Source organism: Pseudopodoces humilis, chromosome 4, assembly GCF_049639895.1.
Source record: "Pseudopodoces humilis isolate 2021_Gansu_Grassland_sample_001 chromosome 4, ASM4963989v1, whole genome shotgun sequence".
Classification (NCBI taxonomy): Eukaryota; Metazoa; Chordata; class Aves; order Passeriformes; family Paridae; genus Pseudopodoces; species Pseudopodoces humilis.
In genome coordinates this window covers 50,739,854-50,762,417 of record NC_142203.1, presented here as the reverse complement: position 1 = coordinate 50,762,417, position 22,564 = coordinate 50,739,854, and the positions used below count along the sequence as shown (strand labels likewise).

Here is a 22,564-nt window from a genome sequence, read left to right as displayed (position 1 = left end):
AACAAATATCAACATCAGTTATGTTCTGAGAAAGCATTAATCAGAAAGCCTTAGTTTTAAGATTTTTTGATTTATTTTATTTTTTATTTTTCATTTCAGTTCTCGTATGACCAAGTGTTTTATTTCTTTTCTTTTGTTGGCTTTCTCAAATCACAAAAAGTTCAGCTTCTTGCTTTATGACATGGATCTGATAGTGTGTGTGAACAGGTTCCCTTTATTTTGGTTTTTTGTAGCAATTTTTTTAACCCTCTGCATAGAGCTGCTGGGTCTGGTTAAAAGCGTACATCCAGGTAATTTAAACAGTTGAAATTAGTATTAATTGTCTATGACTGTGCATATGGTTTGATTTTTGGGATGGGTTTTTTGCATCCCATGTTATGTGTCCTTTTTACAAGAAACCGCTATACTCTGAGTGCTTCTACCTACCTCATATTATTACTATTCTAGAGGAAATTTGAGAAGATTTTAATACTTAGGTGATTTAAAAGTGCTTAAAAATCTTGGAAGAGGAGTTGTTACTGCATAAAGTATCTCTGTTTTGTGTGTATGCACAAAGAGCTGTGTGTGAACTGGCTTTGGGAGCTGAGCACAGTTTGGACTGAACTGTTTGAAAACATATGGTGTCAAAGTCTGTTTTGCATGGAACTATGTAATCCAGAGCTGACACTGATGTGAAAAAATGAATCTTTTTGTACACTTACTGAGACAATACCCCAGGCCATTATGTGTGAAACTGTGTTTTGGTGCAGAATTCAAGATTCAGATAAACAACATATTTAGCTGATAGTGGGATCCTTAGCAAAAGTTAGTTTAGTGTCTCTTTGATTGCTAGTAAATCAGTTTCTTTGTTTATACTTAAACTGAACATTTTGAGTTGAATTATATGCATCCCATGGAATTGCGGGGGGGAGTGGGGTATTGTTTTTAAATATAGTTTGTTATTTCCCTTAGCCATGTCTCTTTTGTTTAAAAATTGTACTTTTTGAATCCATTGTTGTCAGGCAATTGAAGACGGCAATTTGGAAGAAATGGAAGAGGAGGTCCGACTTAAAAAGCGAAAAAGGCGAAGAAACGTGGACAAGGATTCTGGGAAGGAGGATGGAGAGAAAGCAAAGAAAAGAAGAGGCAGACCTCCTGCAGAGAAGTTGTCGCCCAATCCACCCAAACTGACAAAACAAATGAATGCTATCATTGATACTGTGATAAACTACAAGGATAGGTGAGCTTAGAGACAGTCTATCTCTATTGCATGTGCTCTCTCCCTCCCTGCTGATACCACTCTCTACATTTTATAACAGCTTCATTTTTTTCAGTCTTTAGAAAGAAATGTTGACACTGCTTTTCTGAAGAGTCATTCCTCTTAGGGCCTGCTCCCCTGAAAGTCTCATGCTCTGTGGAGGTTTTTTTTTAAACAACCATCTGATAGAAAGTTGTTGAAACAATTTTAAAAAGTAAGAAAAAAGTAAGCGTAGAGCTCCTGCTTAGGAATTAAGTCATTCTGCTCAAGGTGTGTACTTAGGAACATTCAGCTTGAGCAGGATTTTCCATCAATTTATTGAGCATGTGTTGAAATTAATCTTTCAAAGATGTGGCTACAGATTTATTAATTCAAGTTTATGAGTCTTACAGTGAAAGACTGAAAGACTCTGCAAAATGTATAGGGCTCATATCATAAGTAACAGAGCTGCCAAAATCAAAAATACAGGAATACTGAAACATCAGAGATGGAAGCCTGTTTGTCAAGAAATCCCCATTTTCAGTATAAAAATTTGCTAAATAGTTGGACTATAGGAAGAAACTATTCCTTCTAATCTTAAATGTAATCTGAAGACTTCTGTTTTGCACATTTTCAAACTGCAAATCACCTATGTTTCATGAGCAAGAAATTGAGAATTAGTTCATAATGTCTTTGAATCAGATTTGAATGCAAAAGTTGTATTTAAACTCAGTTTGTATCTGCCAATAATCAGTAAAGCCTTCTTGTGTGCTTATCCCTTCTTTGCTGTACATTGAATTTCTTAGATCATATAGCACCTATTATAAATAAAATTAATATTAAATGCAGTCAGAGAAAGTCAAGAGGTATTTGCATTAGGTGACCTGCACTAATACTAAATACTGTAGCAATGTATTTTTTGCCTATAAACCTCTTTCAGTCATTGACTTTAAATGGCAACTTGCCCTCTGCCCTTATTTTGCAGCTACTGTTCTGGCTCTGCCTGTACAAGCGTAGTTTGAGTGGTACTTGGTAAAGCACATACTGCTGTGAGCTGTGGCTTTATTTGGACATAACTGTTAAAATGAACCATTCTGTGATCTGTGGGATCTTTCTAGAGCACATCAAAAAGTATTTCATCATATTGCAACAGCATTTATAGCAGCAAACACAATGAGCAACAAGCAGACTACAATCTCAGTGTATTTAGCTTGCCGTGACTCTCAACTCACAGAGTAGCTGAGAAGGGAGAAGTGTTAGGTATTCCAGTCAGGACTGCAAGGAAGCATCTACAGATCCTTGGTCTTGAACCTTCTCTTGAAGCCAAGCACTTTTGATCAGGGTATCTACTTCTCACTTTAAAACAGCAAGTTGCTTCCCCTAGCCTTCAGTGGGGGATAGATAATAACTGATAGCTTCTGGGGTGGTTAAAGATTTTTACCTGATTTTTTGTGCCCCAAGGATGTTCCTATCTGATTTCTGTAAAAAAAAAGTTAACAACTGAGCTATTGTGTAATGACAAGGCATGCTGTTTCCTCTCCCAGGAGCCCACATTTATGCAAGACAGAATTGCTTCCCAATTTAAAAAGTGTATGGAGTTCTATTCTCTAATGAATTAAAAATACCTCTTAAACTGAGGTCTTCAGTACTGTAAGTTATAAGGAGGAGTTTCGCCAGTCTCATTTATTTTGTGAGCTAGCATGAAACCACCCAATACTATGAAAGAATAGAATTACAAGTTTAGTCAGGGAACTTTATTATCTTAAAATGTTTGGGGTTAACTTTCTCTAGAGTTTAATTAATATTTTCAGGATTTGTAGCTTTAGAATTAAGTGGGTTTTGGGCATTGGAACCCTTAATTTTGTTGGGGGTTCAATGTTTGTTCAGCTCTGGGCTTTTGTGAGTGTGAAGTCAATTGGGGCAAGTATAGAGGGACAGGTTAATTGGAAGAAAAGTAGGCCATGAGTTTCATCTAGGGGGAAAAAAAGGGTTTTCATGTATTTAGTATTTGAATGCTTGAAATCATCTTTGTCTTTAGCTTAAATTTTTAGTGCTAAAAGATGTTTCATCTTTTCTTTATGGTAAATCTGGAGGGCTCATCTGGACTATGGAGGGCTGATTGTATCCCAAAAGGTGATCTGGTGATACCCATCCAAAATCTTACTGACTTAGGCTTGAGTTACTTTGTCAAAGCCAATTCTACAATCTCTAGTAAGTTTTGTGCAGCTTAAAGGGCAGCATGAAAAAAAGTGAAAAGAATACATTACTAAGCCAGTAAGTCTGTGTGCTTCTCATGTTTTTCCTTGTTTTTGAGAAGAGTTGCTTGTAAATGCAAAACCACTTTTCTGTTCTTATTAAAGCCTTTTTTTTTAAAAAAAAAAGTAGAATCCATGATGCTCACAAAAATCTGAAATGCTAATTGGCTGCTTCTCTGTGGTGACACGGTTAAATGTTGATGCAAGGAAGGATTCTCCAAGTGCTTTCCTAACTGTCTAGAACTTGACTTTAGTTGTAAGCATCTAGGGATAAGTACAACCCTTTCCTCCTTTACTTAAAAAACATCCAACAAAATTGGCTGTCTATTTCAAGGAAAGCCAAAGATTTCAGTAATACAAACAATAAGCTCTAGTAAATACTAATTGTACAGTCAAGCTCAAATATGAGGATTAAAACTAGTTTAAACAGACGTATTAGCAATATTTTAGGTAAATTTTCAGTGTGGATAAATACAATTCTCAAGAAAGGAAATGCAGAGGTAGTTACCCCATTATTTGTAAACCTCAGATAAAGAACTTCATGCAAGAAAGTGGAAGTCAGCATTGAGGTCAATTTGCTCTTCCTGTCCTCAGTGCAATTTCAGCCTTTTAATTTAGATTTTTCTCTTTTATGCAGTACAGTTTAGCAATTTCCTTTTATTCCCATTGTGAATCCCAACGTGATGTTGATTTTAATCAAACATTCCATTGACAATAAGTTTAATAGTTCTTAGAGAGCAATTTACAAGTAAAACTGATTTTCTTTGGATATTTCTAGAGAGCTAGAGACACACTGAAGGAGAAAAAACTGCAGTGAGATTTGACTTGACTGGCAGCCAGCATTAGTTTCCTGAAATTATGGTATCTAGGGTGTGCCTCATATAATAAACAGTTTTTAAAAGGACAAAAAGGACAAAGATGGAAGACACTGAGAATGTTCAGCTTGGACTGCTTGAATGCCTTTGGTGTGAGAGTTTTTGAGGGCTTTGACAAGTTGACAGTACTTGAATCATGCAGTCTCTTGCATTTGATTCCAGTATTGAGTGGTGTGCTTCAAGATTTTCTTCATATTTATAGGCATTTCTTTATCTTTGTATTTATCTTTGTTAAAATGGAAACAGATAGCTCATACCTTGGTGTGAAGACCTGTGGGGTACATGCTCCAAATCCTTTAGTAAAATTACTATTGAAGTCTCTGCTACCTTTTTAAGCTGCACCTGTGGTCTCATTACTTAACTTTCAGTATCAAACCACAAAACATGTAGTGGTACTACAGATGCAGATCATTTTTCACTCTTCTACACTGCTTTGCCATCATAGGCAAAGCTGAATTAATGTAGGTTTCATCTATACTTGTTTAAAATGGAGAATGGTCTATAGTGAAGCAAAAGTAGGGGAGAAAAGATGGTCAGAATCCTCTGACTTCTAGTTATCTGACCTAGTGAAAGATGTCTCTCCCCACCCACAGAGCAGAGAAGCTGGACTAGTTTATCTTCCAAGGTCTTTTCTGACCCAAATCATTCTATGATTCTATGATTTTGCTAAAGCATTTCTTTCAGGGTACCACAGTAACATTATAAGCTAATAAGAAAGAAACAGGAGATACAATGAGTAAGCTCATTAATCCATGTAAAAAGAAGTAAAAATACCTAGCTGAAGGCACTGTTTAAAAAGTAACCAGTAAGCTGGAAGGAAATTCTTGGAGAATAGGTGTTGGCATAGATTACAGTATATTTATGATATGTGTTAAAATTGAGGATTGTCCTGGCCAAAATTAAAACTTCGGTAGTGGTGTGTTAATCACAGCAGACTGGACACAGTTAGGTCTGGAGTAAAAGACATGGCATGAAGTAACAGTATCTAAGAGTGCATTATATGGTACTCACAGACCAAAAATAAGAAACTTTTCTTCTGATTCAAGTGTCCGTACAAGTGGAACTGCCAGAAGAAGAATTACCTGTGCAGAGAAATTATTGATCAAAGCCAGCTATGATCCATCAGTATTGTCCAGACATAGAAAATAGCAGTCTTACCATGATGTTACTGCCTATGCACATGTGGAAATACTCACTATGGATGTATATCATTATATGTGATACTGTGAAAGCTTAAGTTGCTGCATATACTACCTGAATGCTTTTCCATTCAAGACAGATTAGTTTACACTGAGACAAGTGTAAATAATTACTTCAATGATAAGTAACATGGGAGAGCCTTACAAGGGGAAACAGGTTGGTTTGTTTATGCAGTCTTGAGAGGGGAAGATGATTGCTCTCAGCAAATTCATCTGGGGGAGAAGCATAATCACAGGAATTGTAGAAATATGTAAAAATACAAGATAGTGGTCACAAGGTTATATGACTGGAAGCGTTTATTAATTCATACAAGTTATTAATTTAGAGTTCTGTAATCTTTCCATATGGAATAGTGGAACAGAAATAACTAGACAGATTTGGCCTTTATTCCTTGTGATAAAAAGTTCTATATGATTATTTACAATACCAAGACCCTAGATGCAGGGACCTGGTAACATCTTTCCAGTTATACATTGATCCTGATTCTCCCAAGAAAAGCATATGCATCATCTTCGCAGACTCCATTTGCAATACATATTAATCTGAGATATTTTTGCAATTCTTTAACTAAGATTTAACTGCTTTTACACCCTTGTACCTTGTTCTGCCCTTGCTGTGTAAAACATCTGTTTAGAAGAAAGCAAGTTGCAGTGCATCAGTCCAACATTATTGGACTTACACATTTTTCCAGTCCCCATGCTTTTAGTTTGTCTTTCCCTACAAAATTAGGAATGCCCATAGAAATGAATATCATAGGATCATATGTTATATGTGTAATGTTTTTTACAGCACAAGATCAAAGAACCACAGAATGGGTCAGTTTGGGTGGGACTACAATGGATTATCTGGTCCAGCCTCCCTGCTCAGACAGGGACATCCCAAGGCACATGGTTGCTCCTGACATTTCTTGAATGTCTCCAGTGAGAGAGACTCCACAGTCTCTCTGCATCGTGATCTGTTTCAGTGCATGGTCACCCACAGAGTAGAGCAGTTCTTCCTCATGTAAAGGTTAAATTTTTCTGTGCATCTGTATCTGCACATTCTCTCTCCTATTGCTTGCCACAACCAAATCAGTTAGGCACACAAAAAATAGTTTGTATGTCCACTTAAAATACTGTAGCCTTTTGAAAGAAGGGACGGTTTTACTGCTGATAGCTTTTCTTTCAGAATAATGAATCTTTATGCCACATTTGAGCCCCAGCTGCTGCTCTGTATCATACCACATGCAGGCTTAGTCTCCTAAACTATATTTTTACTCTTGTGATGGTTTTCCTCTTTATGGTTTATTTCAGAGGAAGACAAGCTGTAAGTGTAGCTTTCTTTTCCTGACTAAATAAACAAAAATAGAGAAAGTGGAGAAAATGGATGATACTTCATCCTGGCAGGATTAGGGCAATGCTTGTCCCTCTGTAATTGGCACTAGTGAGGCCACACCCTAAATCCTGTGGTTTGGGCCCCTCACTTATAGAAGGATACTGAAGTGCTGGAGCATGTCTGGAGAAGGGCAACAAAGGTGGTGAAGAGTCTGGAGCACAAGTCTTGTGAGGAGCAGCTGAGGAAGTTGGGGGTTTTTTCGCCTGGAGAAAAGGAGGCCCGGGGAACATGTTACTCCTTAATAAAACTGCTGCCTGAAAGAGGTTCAGTTTCTTCTCCATGGTGACAAGTAATAGAACAAGAGGAAATGGCCTCAAGTTGCCCCAGGGGAGATTTTGACTGGATATTGGGAAAAAACTCATTGAAACAGTGCTCAGTCATTGAATCAGGCTGCCCAGGGAAGTGGTAGAATCACTCTCCTTAAGGTGTTGAAAAGGTGTGAGGATGTGGCACTTAGTGATAGACTGAGTGCTGGGTTAGTGGTTGGACTGGATGATACAGGTCTTGTTCAGCATAAATAATTCTATAATTCTGTCATCCATACCTTGCAATCCTTCAACTTCCTTACAAACCCACTGCTTTCTTCTGCCTTGCATCAGAATTTAATGTGTCCTGTCTGGGTACCAGTTTGATACTACCACTAGTTTGCATTTACTTTGCATGAATAGCAGCAGCTCAATTCAAGAGTCCCAGGATGCTGATAGCTCTGTTCCATACAGTGATTTCATTTGTCCCCTACCTGCCATATGGTCTATTCATAGATTTAAAATAAGGACTTGCATGGTGTACCAATTAACTTCACAAAGTCTCCTGCTTGTATCAGGTAGCTGTTGACCACATTCAAATAAGGGAAAAAAAAAAAATTGAAGGATGGAGTTTTTGTGCCTTTTGCATGCTTGGCAAGAGACTACTCCTGTTTGTAGTGCTCAGCATTTTGATGACACAGCTCAGGGATATTTTCCCTGTACGTGAAACGGATTTTATCCATAGTCTTTTCAGCTGTTTTCTTAGGTTGCCAGTTTCTACCTGTTTTAAAATGGAGAGTAACAGAGTCAGCTATATGCCACCTGGCACTCTTGGGTATTCAAACACACAAGGTAAATAATTTTTACTTACATACAAGCCCAAATTGCAGAGTACATAGCCATATGTCTAACACAGAGACTACATATTTAGCTACTTTTACCCACTTCCATTTCAATGATGGGTACGGGTTTTCCATGTACTACTGTAGTCAGTTGTAAAAACAGACCAGAAAACGCCAATGAGAATTAATCATGTCCCTACATAGCCAGGTTACTGTTGGAAGTCGATATGTCAGCTCTTGTAATTCTTCTCCCCCACATCCACTTTTCTTTTAAATAAAAGTTGTAGTTTTCAAGCCATGGTTCTGTTTGTGAGTGCTCTGACTTGGGCAAGCATGCGGGACTCTTCATTCTACCCACTCTAAATTGAATTTCATTATTTGTTAAAAGTTTGAAATTTGCTAGAAATATGAGAACATACTGCAGTTTTAGCTTCATAATTATCTCTCCTTTTGATTCCAAAGGAGAAAGAGTGTTGGTAGTAGTATACTTTTAACAGGCCTGTGGCAGTTTGTTTCTGGCCAAATACTGCCAGGGAAAACAAATAAAAAAGGAGCCTCTTACAAATGAGGTTTCTACATTTCATTCCACTGGACAATACTGACTAAAAGGGTGGAATTATATGTTTGTATGCACCTTGTAAGCTGTTTGACAGAAATGAGAGAAAATCGAAAAGATTGCACACAAATATTTTTCTAAGCAAAAACATTTTCTAAATAAGCAGTATTTCTTAATGCTTTTTTAACTGGTACATATGCAAGTGTTTTTAATGTGGGCACACATGGGACTAACATGTTGAGCTGATGCAGTAGCAATGAACTGTCACAGTTCTTTCGCAGTCAGATCTTTTAATTTATTCTGGTCCTTTTTCCTTTCAGCACGTAGCCTGCTAGTTGCTAGGCAACCATAAGTGGTTTTTTTTCTTACTGCACATGATTTTTATGTGGTAGTTGTAGTTATTATTTTCTAATTACATAAGTGGGCAAAAGGATTCAAATCAGAGTTGCATTAATAATTAATAATTTTCTAATTAATTACTGAAAGATCCCATTTGTTTATAGTATGGATGCACATATACAATGGGAGTATGAGATAGTACTTCTTTGTGAGAGTAGGTTCTGTAAAAATTATAGAACAGAATAAGCTGTTATCGATCTGAGTAGACAAAATCAGGCTATAGTTTTCTGTCATGCCCTTAATGCTTTTTCTTTCATGGCCTTAAATGATTCTCAGTAATTAATTGCATCAAGCAAAGGCTTGAGGGTTTTCTATAGTATTCTCAGTTTAATAGAATGTGTGAACAAATCACAGTTGGCTGGTTTTGCACCTGAAAAATAGAATATTGCTGTTTAATAATTTATGAGTTGTATTTTTTAATAGAAGATACCATATACGGATGGGTGTGTGGATGTAAAAAGAGAAAAGAATGCAGCCATGAGATTAAAAGCTATAATCATTAGGAACTATTTCAGTAGGACAGATAGGCTAAACATGTTTTAAAATTGACCAGAATTAGTTTATTTGTGGCTGTTTCCTTTTTACTGTTCAGTATTAGACTCTAAAGCACAGTTGAAGAAACCCAGCATCAGTGGTTCAGTAATTTTAGTCAAATAGAGATTTCTGTTAAGGCTGATGAAATAAAACACAGCAGTGATAGTCCTTCTGTCTATCTAAGCCACACTTATCCCGTAGCAAGGTGCAGGCCGGTAAGTTAGTGTGCTGTGAATTGGTGCAACAGGATACTGCTTTGTTTTGCTTTGCTTCCCTCAGAATCAGTGCCTTGTGTGTATAAGGTGGGTATTGATCACTTAATGAACAGTTGAATTCCCCCTGGCCTTCTGTATAATGCCCCTAAGGAGTCTGAATGTTTTGCAGATATAGTACTACTTTCACAGCATTTTATTCTCATTTTATAAACGGAGATTAGAAACTTAAATTTTAAGATACCATTTGGGCATCAGAGATCCAGTTGCTGGTTTTCATAGTGTTGCATATGTTCAGAAGAAATTCCATTTATTTCAGTTGCAGCTGTTACTGCTCAACACTTCCCCCTATGAACAAAAAAAAAAATAAAAATGCAGTCCTCAATTTTTAAAGGAATAGAAACAGAAATTAATTTAGTGAGTTGTGTAGAATGTATAGAATGCATTGCTTTTCCTTGTGTTGTTTCCAGTTTCACTTTGATAGGGTGGTCTGTGATGAAGACAGGTTCTGTCATGTATCATGACAGAAACACAGGTCAAGAGCAAGACTATTGCCTTTAAATCCATTGTATAAACAGGGGAAGTATGAAAGTCGTGAGTTTGTTAGTCCATACCAAAGAAAATGACATGTGAAGAATTTCAAAGTTATTTGCTGGCAGGAGAGAAATAACTAAGATTTGATTGTGATAGTTACCTGGCCTTTTATGCTTTTGTCCATTTCAGTAACAGGGTTCTTCCCAAATAAATTAGATCTGTTGGGTGATGTTGCTAGGAGCTGCTACTGAGGTGCCAGTGGTCTCTGTGCATATCTATCCCAACAGCTTTATGGAGTACATAGACTTCACTGTCCTCTCCTGGGACAGGGATGCACTGTATGCCCACCGCCTTGTCTCACCTGCAGTGGCCATGCCCAGGAGCATGCTCAGGTGTGTGCCAGAACCTTGCTGAGACCCAGGAGACATACTGGTGGCTGCTGCTGCTGCAATTGCAAGTCAGACAGGATGTACAGGATGGGACAGAAGCTTTTGGTTTCTAGATCAGCATTGAATGAAAAAATACTCTACCTGCCTGTTGGTGCCAAGATTTCTGTAGAACAACGCTGGTTAGCAGTCTGCAGTTGGAGTATTTACATTATTGTCCTCTGGGATGGAAGAAGCAGCATTGTCTCAGGACCAAACTGAGAACAATAAAAAATCGTGGATTAAGTGTGCACCAGATAGTTAGGAAATGAGGAAAATCTGTTTATTCCTCCTTTTTCATTGATCTATCAGGTCCATAAGAAAAATAGTACCTTCTCAAATTTTGATGTTACCTCAGGCATTAAGAAATGCATACTGTATAGTAAGCATTCATTATGTCCATAAAGGGCAGGGCTCTTGCCAGCTTTGTGCTTTTTTTCATTCTTATTCTCCATTGCAGAATTGCTTCATTTAACCTGTAGTTTTAGTTTAATGTCTGATAAGATCCTACACCACTCTGGTGGGTGTTGCAAGAGAAAGCCCATGGGGAAGCCAGTACTTGGTAGCCTTCTTGCTCAGCTCCTGGTGTTCCTGAGATACTATCTGAAAATTCCGCTGAGAAAACAGGGCCTCTTTGGGGTAGCTGGGAGAGAAGAAAGCATATGAATGTGAACTGTGAAAGACTTGTGAATGCTGTCTTCAATTCTTCACAGGACTGCTTTTTTCTGCTAATCTATGAAAATTACATGCACATGGGGGAAAAAAACCAATTAAAAACAACAGAAAACCAACCAAACCCCTAAGTGTCATCAGCTCATTTCCTCTCAAGGTGACTTAAAACCATGTATTATTTGGAAAATGTCAAACAAGAAGATTAAAAAAAGGTCCTCAAAACAAAAGTGTTATAATAGCTATTAAAAGAGGATAAACAATGGGAAGTATGGGAATCTTGGAAAATTTGAACACGTTAAGTTATAGGCAACATTCCAAGAGTATAAAAGTTTAATAATCTATCACTTTATTTCAAATGAATGAAGAAGTACAGATGGCAGTGGTGATTTTCAATATAGTTGGAATGATCTTCCCAGAATCCCAAGGGTCATTAGTAGAAGTTACTAGTTTTTTATTGTTGTAACATCAAGTTAGTCTAATAGCAATCAGTATATAGTATCATGGAAATCAGTATGGTTTGCTATAATGAGGAATTACAAGACTAACTATATAGTGATCAAGAAGAAGACAAACTTAAGAATGACAAGAAGGAAGAAATGCTAAATTTACTGAACAAAAACCAAGGAAACAATAAGAGTGTACTCAGCAAAAGACTGTGGGATTCAGATGCAAATCCTGATTCTTCTTTCATAAAGCCTCTTATACATATTCATCTCTAATGATGTTAGATGTCAATGACATATTAATGATATGTTAGGACAACAGTTTCAAGTTTCAAATTGTAAATTAATCATCTGTACCACATTTAAAAATCAGGGTTCTGTTTCTAATTCTTAGAAAGAAAAACTTTGATTTATTTTTTTTCCATTATTTTAATTTTTTCTTACTGTTAGATTTTGTATGTGTGTATTTTGTGAGAAGGTTGTAGTAATTTTTTTCAGTATGGCTTTGTTTTTCTCAACAGTTCAGGACGGCAGCTAAGTGAAGTCTTCATTCAGCTCCCATCTAGGAAAGAACTACCGGAGTATTATGAATTGATTAGGAAACCAGTGGATTTCAAAAAGATTAAGGTAAGGAACGGATGAATTTTGGAAGTGGAGATTCCTTCATTTCATTTTGTTTTATAGAAGGGTAAGCATAAAGTTGTTTTTAAAATAACAATATGATTATTTCATGCCACCTGTACTGGTGGATTAGATTTTAAACATTGTGACACACCTTGTTAGTCATGTTGTTTAGTGTATATTGCAGTATATCAGTGCAATTTCAAGGTCAAATCAAACTGTAGTAGTGTGACATGGATGACATGGCAGTGCCTTTTTTGCAGAGGCCTAATTGTGAATCTGTCAACAGATTTGGTAAAAACACACTGTTGACAAAGATTTAATAGTTCTAGGGGAATATGCCTATCTCTACGTTTAAAAGAATAGAACCGGAAATATCCTGAGTTGGAAGGGATAAACACGTATCACCAAGTCCAAGTCCTGGCACTGCACTGGGCAAGAATCACACCATGTGCCAGCAAGTGTTGTTTAAACACTTTCGGAGCTCTGTCAGGCTTGCTGCTGTGACTTCTTCCCTGGGGAGCCTCTACCAGTGCTCAGCCACCCTCTAGGTGAAGAACCTTTTCCTGATATCCAGCCTAAATCTCCCCTGACACAGCTTCAAGCCTTTCCCTCAGATCTTACAATTGGTCAACACAGAGAAGAAGGCAGTGCCTGCCTTTGCACTTCCCCTCATGAGGAAGTTGTAGACCACAATAAGGGGTCTCCCCTCTCCAGGCTAAGCACACCAAATGAGCACAGCTGCTCCTCATAGGACTTCTCCTTCTAGACCCTAGCCTCGTATCTTGGAAGAGCCAGGTCAGGTCCAAACAGAGTTTGGTAGGTGGGGTCTAGGCAGCAATGTTGCACCTTGGTAATGTCATATGTCTGTATCTTTCACTTGTGTTACAGCTACTGGGTTTCTTTGCTAGAAAGACAAAACTGGAACTTTTTTTACCAAAAGAGCTCCATTTCTCTTGCTTTTAACCCTTACAGTCCACAAAGTGCTTAATTTTTGCTCTTTTACTGCATTTTTGAGTAATATGCTAATAACATGGTTTAAGATCATTCTGTGTTTTAAACAGATGCTTACCTTGATGCTTAGGTAAAGTTTTTTAAGAGAAAGCTTTTAATGTGTTGAATCAAATATTAATTCAGTTTCTTCTCTGCTGTTCTTTCTGCATCACTGCCCATCAATACTTGTCTTCATTTCCTTAACAAATGCAACAGGAAAGAATTCGCAACCATAAATATCGGAGTCTTGGGGATTTGGAAAAAGACGTCATGTTGCTGTGTCACAATGCGCAGACATTCAACTTGGAGGGATCTCAGGTCTGAATGAGTTAATTTATGTTAAATTAACCCCTATAGTGTTTTTAGTGCTTGTTGATTATTATTTTTGTATATAACGTCTCTGTTTCAATTCTTACTTTTAAGTAGATAAAAATGTCCACATTTTTAGAATCCAGAATTCACTGGACACTGCTACAGTGTGTATTTTCATAAAATTTGGTTTTAGCACTGATTCTGAGATAAGTTTTTTCTGATCTGTGTGGCTTAAAGCTGGAGCAAAACTATTTTAATCTGTGCATATGTAGTGATAATCAGTTTGCGTTTTCCATAGTGGATCACAGAAGTAGTAGATGTAACAGTACAGCTCTAGGACAGGATGTTGAGGAAGTACATCATAGAAAGCTCTCATGGAAGATAAAAATTCAAGATTGTCCATCAGGAAAGATGTATATGTGAAGCTTTTAACCCTTTAAAATGTCTGTTTCTTTAATTTTTTTCTATTGTTGAAAGTTCAGTGTCTATTGTAAGAAACAGTTGGAATAAATCCCAGATGAGTTTTGGGTTTAGAAGGCAGACTGATCTCAATATTTTGCACACATGAGCTCAGAATTTGGAACAGGGTGCTGATACAAAGGGAAAGACTAGGAAATCTGGATGGCAGATATGAAAGATAAGACAAAAGAGGTAAGAAAGGTGTCTCACAATGCAGTGGAACAGTCTTGGAGGATTATTTTTATAGATGAGATCCAAAAAGTGTGATGCAGACACAATATTCCGTTGAAGCAGAGACCATGAAGACAGCTTCCATAATATGCAAGAGATAAAAGAAGATGTTATTTGAAGCCTAAATAAAAGTAAGATGAAGGATGATGCTGCCAACAAAGAGTATTTTCTTAAAATTTTTAAGCATTAGTGATAACATTTAGCTAAATTGGGGAGTTTATGTTAAATTTTGAGGATTAAAAATTAGTATGGAATTTATTATGAAGAACTGTTGGATTCAGTTAATCATTTAGTGATTATTTTTGGTATCAAGAGAGAAAAAATTATTTCTGTAATATGTACATGTCATTTTTTTCTGTCTTCAGTTACATAGAAACAACTACAAATAAATCAACTGAAAATATTTTTTTAAGTAAATTAATTATGGTATAATGCTTGGCACAAAGTTTTTCTAGTGTCCAAATGTAAATTTTCAGTTTACTGCTTATTCATATAGCAGTAAAATGGCTGTTAGTATCTCATTATAATGAGGGGGGAAAAAAGAGAGGGAAAGTTAATAACAAAAAGTATAACTGAGACTTCAGAAAATGGTAAAAGTTGGTAGAGGAGATAAGGAGGTGAAGAAAAACCAGTAGTGAAATGGGAAAAATAACAAAATTATGCACATTAGAATGACTCGACCTGCTTATGGAAAACTGGTCTCTTGTTAGGCAGAGATGGTAGAATTGAGTAATCCTGATTGATGTGTTAGTAGATATTGCTGCTCTGTTTGGAAATAACCTAACATGTATCTGTGTTGCAGTATTATTTTCTGAACCAATGAACTAACATTAATTACCAGACCAAGTATTACTTTTTAAATCATGAAGCCCAAATAGTGTATATGTAAGGTGGTTTTTTGTTTGTTTGTTTTTGGTTTTTTGTTTGTTGGGTTTTGATGGGTTTTTTTTTTTCCTGTAGAGTTCTCACATCATCCATTTTGATTTCCCCTGAGTTGCAGGGCACTTCTGCAGTAGTCCCTCCAGTGTTCCAGGCTTCCTTGATACACCTTGTGTTCTTTGTTTTGGTCTGTCTTTGCTCTGACATACCAATTTACTTCAGTAAATTAGATTATTTGTGTGTGCACTCAAAACAAAATGGCTAATTCAGATAGTTGTTTAAGCACACAGTGAACTTCAAGTGTTCAGTTAATGTGGTGCATTGAATGCTGCTTTTCCTTGGAGCAAAGCAGTTCCATCTGAGATAGAAGCTTAAGGATTTTCAGGGATAGAATGACCTTATGTATTAAGGATTTTGTCCTCAATGAAACCTCAGTGTTTTGAAAAGTTTTTCATGTTGTAATGGTCAAATGACACACAGATGTGTGCAGGGTTAAAAATCCTTGTGTGTCTCTTCAAACGGAAGATTTCTCATGAATGTTGTAATTTCTTGTGAAGTTCTTTTGGCATCATTTCTCCCTTTTTAAAAGAAGTTCTCCTGTCGTTGTTTGATTTTTTGAAACCTGTTGGAATTTGGTTTCTGTCAAAATAATAAAATTTCTATTTGCACAGCTTTTCATGAATCAGCCCCATAGGGTTTTTTGAGTCCATAGGGTTTTTTGAGTATCAAAGTAGATAGGAATATTACAAGTAATTCCACATAAAGAAGGTTAAAATAATTTTTGGAACTCATGTATTTCATTGGGAAGCTGTTTGAAAGTCTGGGTCACATTGATGCCCTAAATATGTAGTGGCCAGCATTAAAAAATAAAATGTTGTAGAGGTTTTTTTGTCTTATAAAAGTGTTTTTATGACAAAGAGAAGGTTAGTTGAAATAATCACTCCTAAGAACAATTGTATATGAAAAATAAATAGTTTTCAAGAGGAACCTGTCAGGTTCTGTCAATAGCTGACTTGAGGTGGGTATAAGAGAAAGTAAATTGTTACTTGACTTTAAGGAAGGAAGTTCTGGAGTCTCATGGTGCATTAATGTCGTAAGACAGGAGAACAGCTTCTCAAAGGCTTCTCTGTTACTTTTTATAGATAAGAGATACGTAAAAATATTAACATGATTGAGAGCAGTCAAACATCTTAAAAAGCACAGAGGAACGTACACAATGGGGAACAATCCACAGTGAAGGCTAGTTTTTCAAAAAGAGCACTTGGTGGTCAAGTGAAAAAAGAAGTAACTGGATATTTCATGTTAAGTATTCTGAACAAACTTTTTCTAATTCAGTTTGTTGAACCCAGAAAGTGTTAGAGCACTTCTATCACATCTAGCATACAGACTGCATAATGACAGCCAAAAGTCCTTTCATTACCATTTCCACAAATACCTATCGTCTCTTTATACAAGAAAGTATGTCATTTAGCCGGAGGAGTAGAATGACAGACAGCCAGGATAGATCATGGTGATGATGATGATAAAATCAAATGTAGTCTGTTACTCTGTACACTTCTAATAATTATTCTTCATTGTTTAATAATGAATTGTGCAGTTCTTGTCTTCTGACATTTTACAAAACAAACCGCACAAGGTCGTTTGTTCAGGTGTTGATAAAGAATCAGATATTCAGCAACACAACAAGATCTTTACTATGTTAACCAAAGAAATGTGTTACAAACCAAAAGCAGTCACTCTGAGAGTCCCCTCATGCTGGGGAACTTTTAGGGACCAGGTCCACATGAAGGCCTCCACCCCGAGAGACATTATGTATCCAAACAACATGGCTACTGACTACTTTATCCCAATACAGAATAAATACAACCAACAATCAGTACAGGTTTTTCCACTTTCTCTTGCCCCACGTTGGGCGCCAAAAACTGTATTTGTCCTAGTTTAGGGCAAATTAGGGAGGAAAACTCCAAATGGGGATTTCCTCAGGGAAATGCCCCCTCCTCACCAACTGATCCAGAAAAGGGGAACAAAAAGAAGTTCTTGGAGAGAAGTGGAAAAAGCTGTTTATTTAACAGAAATTGAATAATATTAAATAATAAAACCTCTCGCTGTTCGATGGGATGGCAAGTCTAGGAAGAAAAGTCCTTTTCATGTGGAGTAGCTCGGCTCGCTCAGGTTCCTTATCAGTCTTTTCGGCGCTAGAAAGTGCCGAGGCCCAGGCCCCGGTGGGCCACAGGCGTGAGCTCCCGGGGTTTAGCTGGGTGTTCAGTCCAGAGCAGGCTTGCACAGATCCAAGAAAAGGGAAAAAAAAACAAAGGTCCAGGGAACTCCTCTGCCTCAGCTAGCTAAAACTAACTAAAAGCCAGAGAGAAGCTCTGTCCCGCTGTCTGTCTGTGCTGCAGACACCACAGTCCAGGAGCGGGATGTGTGGGAGTGATGTTTTTCTTTAACACAAACTGTGCGCTTCTTCTTCCCCCTCTCTTGCTCTCAAAGCCAGTCTTAAAGGTGCAGAACTTAATATATAACATAAACCAGATGATTGGGGATACCAGTATCATGAAGTCACCCCAGGACAGGGTTTTAGAGAAAATCTGATGTACCCAGCATACTTTGGATGCTACAGAATGTTTGAGGACACATGTTCAATTTAGAGCAAGCCATAATTTTTTTTCAGTCTTTTTAGGTCTGAAAGTAAGGAAGGGATGAGCTGCTTGGGATAAATTATTTTCCTTGTAGCTTCTTTGGATTTCAGAAAAAGCCTATAGATAATTGAGGGTTACTCATTTGTCATTATTCACTGTATTGCCGGACAATAACCCATGTTTTAATTAAGGTGCTTACTGATGAAGTCTGTTCCTTTGGCAGGTTTTCAAGGGTGTTATGATCTGATGAAAATGCACAATTGTTCCTATGGCAGTAGAAAATAGTAAGATAAACATTAACTAGATATTTTAGATGTAATACTGTCCTGGTTTTAAAAGACAGGTGTCTGCTAAGGAAGACAGAAACCTCCCTTGAAATGGAAAAATGTAAACCACCACCCCCCCAAATTAAAATCATCAAATCAAGGTGCTCTCAGGCAAAGATACGGGAATAGGAATAACAGTTCTTTACTAGGAAACTTAAAATGAAAATGCAGTAATAGAACAAAAAGAACTACAACCAAAAAAAACCCCAAACAAACAAAAAAAAAAAACCGTCAGAGCAAGAATACAACCTGACAACCCTGTTGGTCAGTCAGGGTGTTGGTAGCAGTCCAGTTAAATGCTGGCTGCAGTCCTCCTGGAGTGACAGATGTGGTTCTGTTGAAGTAATGACCCCTTAGAAGGACGTAGCTTTCCTCTGAAGGTCTGGTGGTGTAGATGGGTCTGGTCTCTCTCCTCTGGGATCCAGTGGAGAAAGGCTGCTTGTGGTATTTTGAGTCTCCAAAGATATCCAGGTAGGGATGCTTGGCTCCTCCCCCTGGGTGGAGCATCTCACAGTGGGATGATGTAATTTATCTGTCATGCATTGAGACTCAATGGCCCATTAACAGAAAATATCTCCTTGGAGGGAGGATGGGTCGTGGAAGAGATAAAGAACACTGCCCCACCTGGTTTTAACAGATAGTAATAAAATACATGCTTTTAGTTACATCTTGCACTGCAACCCAAGAAAAAATACATTGTAAGAGTTGCTTCTTTTCAGCTTACTACTGATGAATTTAGAGCATGAAAAATTAACGCTGGCATTTCTTGTAAAATTCATGCAACAGACATTATTACTTCATATTTGAAAAGGCCATGTACTCTGTTGACTTGCACTGGAAATTTAGGCCTATGCTGTGAATTTCTGATTCAGCTTGACTTCATAATTCTAATAGAGATATGTACCTGTACTGTAGATCTATGAGGATTCCATTGTTCTTCAGTCTGTGTTCAAAAGTGCACGACAGAAGATAGCCAAAGAAGAAGAAAGTGAGGATGAAAGCAATGATGATGAAGAAGAAGATGAAGAAGAAGAATCGGAATCAGAATGTGAGTCCCCTGCTAGATACTGACAAGCAAATATATCTGGGGATGGAAGAGCAGGTTTTGCTGCTTCTGCATGGAGAATGATTATAAGTTTCTTTTTTCCATTGGTGGAAGTAATTTCTTTATGAGGTTGCGTTGGTGTAACATTGTTTTCGTCTTTCAACTGGGTGTTCTGGCTTACTTCTATTTAAACTATTCTAAAGCCAGAAACAAATTAAAGAGGTGCTTTGTGGGTGGCCATAATTATTTATAAGCCCTTCAGGGCCTCTTCATGCTGTTTGTAAATGGATGTGCCCGGAAAGGCTAGAGACAGTCATTATCAGCAAGTGGTCAACCTTCAGGCATGATGTGACATACAAAGTCCATTACGTGATTAAGAACCAGATGATGTTGAAAACACTCTTCAGTATGACAAGAACTAAATGAAACTCTGATTGCTTCAGAACACTCATTAAGTTCCTCCAGATTTGGAAACATGATGAAGTGGAAAAGGATGGATTCTTTCATTGCACTTTGTGCCATCCAGTACATCTATCCAGATTCCAGCTACCCCTTTTCTCTGGTTACAGAAGTTGTTGGCCCTGAGCTACCCTTCCAAGTGTGCATGCAGCTTCAGTAGCTCATTTGGAAAGGAGTGGATATTACGGAATCAGAATAACATGTTCTTTAGAAAGGCATCCACTTAAAACTCACCAGTGTCCTCCACACAGCATTTTTGAACTTTAAAGTATGAAAAAAAAGGTCTGTTTATATGAAGGCTAAACATTTCTATAGTAATGAAGAAAATACTTTTAAATTTATATCTTCTCTTTATACTACCATATACTACCTGTGAACAAGAGACAGCATTTGAAATTGGTAAGTGAATGTTATATTAATGTACACTATTAAACTTTTTGCAGCAAAATCAGTGAAAGTCAAAATCAAGTTAAATAAGAAGGATGAAAAAAGTCGGGAGAAAGGAAAAGGCAAGAAGAGGCAAAGCAGAGCAAAAGCCAAGCCTGTCGTGAGTGATGATGATAGTGATGAGGATCAAGAGGAAAATGTAAGTTTTGTTCAGTGAGACTGTGGAAGTGGTTGCAGTGATTACATCTCTGCCCTGTCCTGCTTGCTGTCAGAATTCTCAACTGTTCATGCTTAAGCACATATTTAACTTGTAGTGATCATCCTGAGAGAATTGGGTGGGGGTGTTAACTGTATCTGAGTGCACTTACGAGATCTGGTCCCAGTGCTGGAAGACAAGAAGTCTAAGAAGTTTGCATCTTATTTCTTCAAGCTATTCCTACATTCATTGAACCTTTAAGTCTCATGGTCTGTTCACTTTTGTCCACAGATAAAAAACTTACAGCTTGATTATTTTTTACCTTTTTTTTAGTGGGTGCTTCTATTATTGCAACAAATGAAAATAGATGTCTTCCCAGTTGTTCTTAAATGTCTGGATAGAAAGGAAGAGCTGGTGTTTCCTGACTCTCTGTCTTTCCTGTCTAAAGAAGTCTACAGCAATTAGATGAAATTTCATTAAAAAAATACTAGATAACACAGTACCTTTCTTCAGGCTATCTTGATTTGTCAATTTAATTGTCATATTTCTTCCTTGTACTCCCTTTTATTTTTCCTTCTTTAACAAATTCCACAGAATAGCTGGAAAGAATTTCTGACTTGTCTTGTGTCTCTTACCTCTAGGACCAGTCGGAAGCAAGCGGAAGTGATGATGAGTGATCCATAGGGTTTATTTTCTTGGCAGAACTGACCCCTTCCCCTTCTCTTCTCTTTTCTCCTATTTTACACCCAGTGAATTCTTTTTGTCAAATAGACATTGGGTTGTTCCTGTATTCTCATTCTCTATAAATTAGCTTTAGGATAGTGCCAGACAAACATATGATATCATGGTGTAAAAAAAGGCAAAAAAAAATGTAACATATTGTGACCAAATGGGCCTCAAAAAACAAAAAAGAAACCTTCTGAGGGAAAAATGTGGGTTGATAGTATATTTCTATGGACTGGTTTTGACTTGGTAATGGTTTGATTGTGCCTGGTTTTATCATTTGATAAGGTGTTTTTTTTTCAGTGGCATCAGAAAGGCAACAAAAAAAAGTCTTTTGTAGCATTGATAACCAGGAGAAGTCATTAAAAACCACTGGTTATTTTATTTTTCATCAGGCAGTTTTCAAATTTTTTATTTGTCCCGTATTGGTTTTTTACACTGTGGTACATATATGCGACTTTGTTTAATAGCTTATAAATGCTCAGTAGTTAGCTTTCATACATCCTGCCCCATATACGTTTTTCCACTTTACGCTTGATGATCTTCAGAAAAAGGCTTTTTGAATTGTATCAAATTTATGTCTACTGTAAACTTTGCTTAACTTTTTTTTTCTCTATTAAAAAAGTTGGTTTAAAAATGCTATTGAATATTGCAATCTATATAGTGTAACGTATGGCTTCTTTCATCAGACTGATCTTCTATGTTACCAATGTGGATTATCACCTTTTCCCTAAAGTGTACTTAATCTTTGCTTTCTTTGCACAATGTCTTTGGTTGCAAGTCATAAGCCTGAGGCAAATAAAATTCCAGTAATTTTGAAGAATGTGGTGTTGGTGTTTTTCTAATGAAGAGACGATTTAGTTCAATAGATGCAGCCTTGTTCGATAAAAATATCTCTGTAGTAGCAATGAGAGGGCAGGAGTGTCTCCTGTAGAGAGGTCTACTTTGGCCCTTCCTGGATGTAAAGTTCAAATACAGAAGTTTCTTCTGAGATGGAGAGAAGGTACACAATACATGTTAAAGAATAATAATATTGAAGGAGTAGACTGCTACCTTGAAATAAAAGCATAGTTCATTAGTTAATTACAATTGAATGATAAAGCAATAAAATAAACTTTTTTTTTTCTTTCAGGAAATGTATGTCTGTATGGGTTAGTGGGCATGAATACAATTAGTTATGCAGGCAGCCCACCCATTAATCAGTTTATTTAAAGTCTTATCTTGAGGTATAACAGTGGTGATGCAATAAGATGTGGTAAAGATTTGAACTATAAATTTGCAGTTAACACTGCTGCTCTGCAAAACCAAAACTTAGATTTCAACACATACTGTGTAAAAAATGTACAAGCCTAGAAGCCTCTTTGTAAACAGAACATTTATTTGTTATATGAACTTCTGAGAATGTGTCTGCAATAAATCTCTTCATTCTGCCTTGCAGTGTGTTGTTAACTGCTTCAGATTTTTGTAGCTCATTTTAAGTGATCAGTAAGTTGGTCTGGAACCCATTTGTTT

At 37.0% G+C, this 22,564-nt stretch overlaps 1 protein-coding gene across 3 annotated transcripts in view; it reads left to right on the top strand.

Moving 5' to 3' along the window:
- Positions 1-21,875, top strand: part of SMARCA2 (SWI/SNF related BAF chromatin remodeling complex subunit ATPase 2) — a 119,178-nt gene extending 97,303 nt beyond the window's left edge. For all 3 annotated transcript variants that reach the window (XM_005522703.3, XM_014252268.2, XM_014252267.2), the window contains 6 exons: positions 1,002-1,219; positions 12,304-12,409; positions 13,613-13,714; positions 19,158-19,290; positions 20,190-20,332; positions 20,971-21,875. In XM_005522703.3, the coding sequence (XP_005522760.1) occupies positions 1,002-1,219; positions 12,304-12,409; positions 13,613-13,714; positions 19,158-19,290; positions 20,190-20,332; positions 20,971-21,006 (738 nt within the window). In that variant the 3' untranslated portion in view covers positions 21,007-21,875. The remainder of the gene's footprint in view (positions 1-1,001; positions 1,220-12,303; positions 12,410-13,612; positions 13,715-19,157; positions 19,291-20,189; positions 20,333-20,970) is intronic.
- The last annotated feature ends 689 nt before the right edge of the window (positions 21,876-22,564 follow it).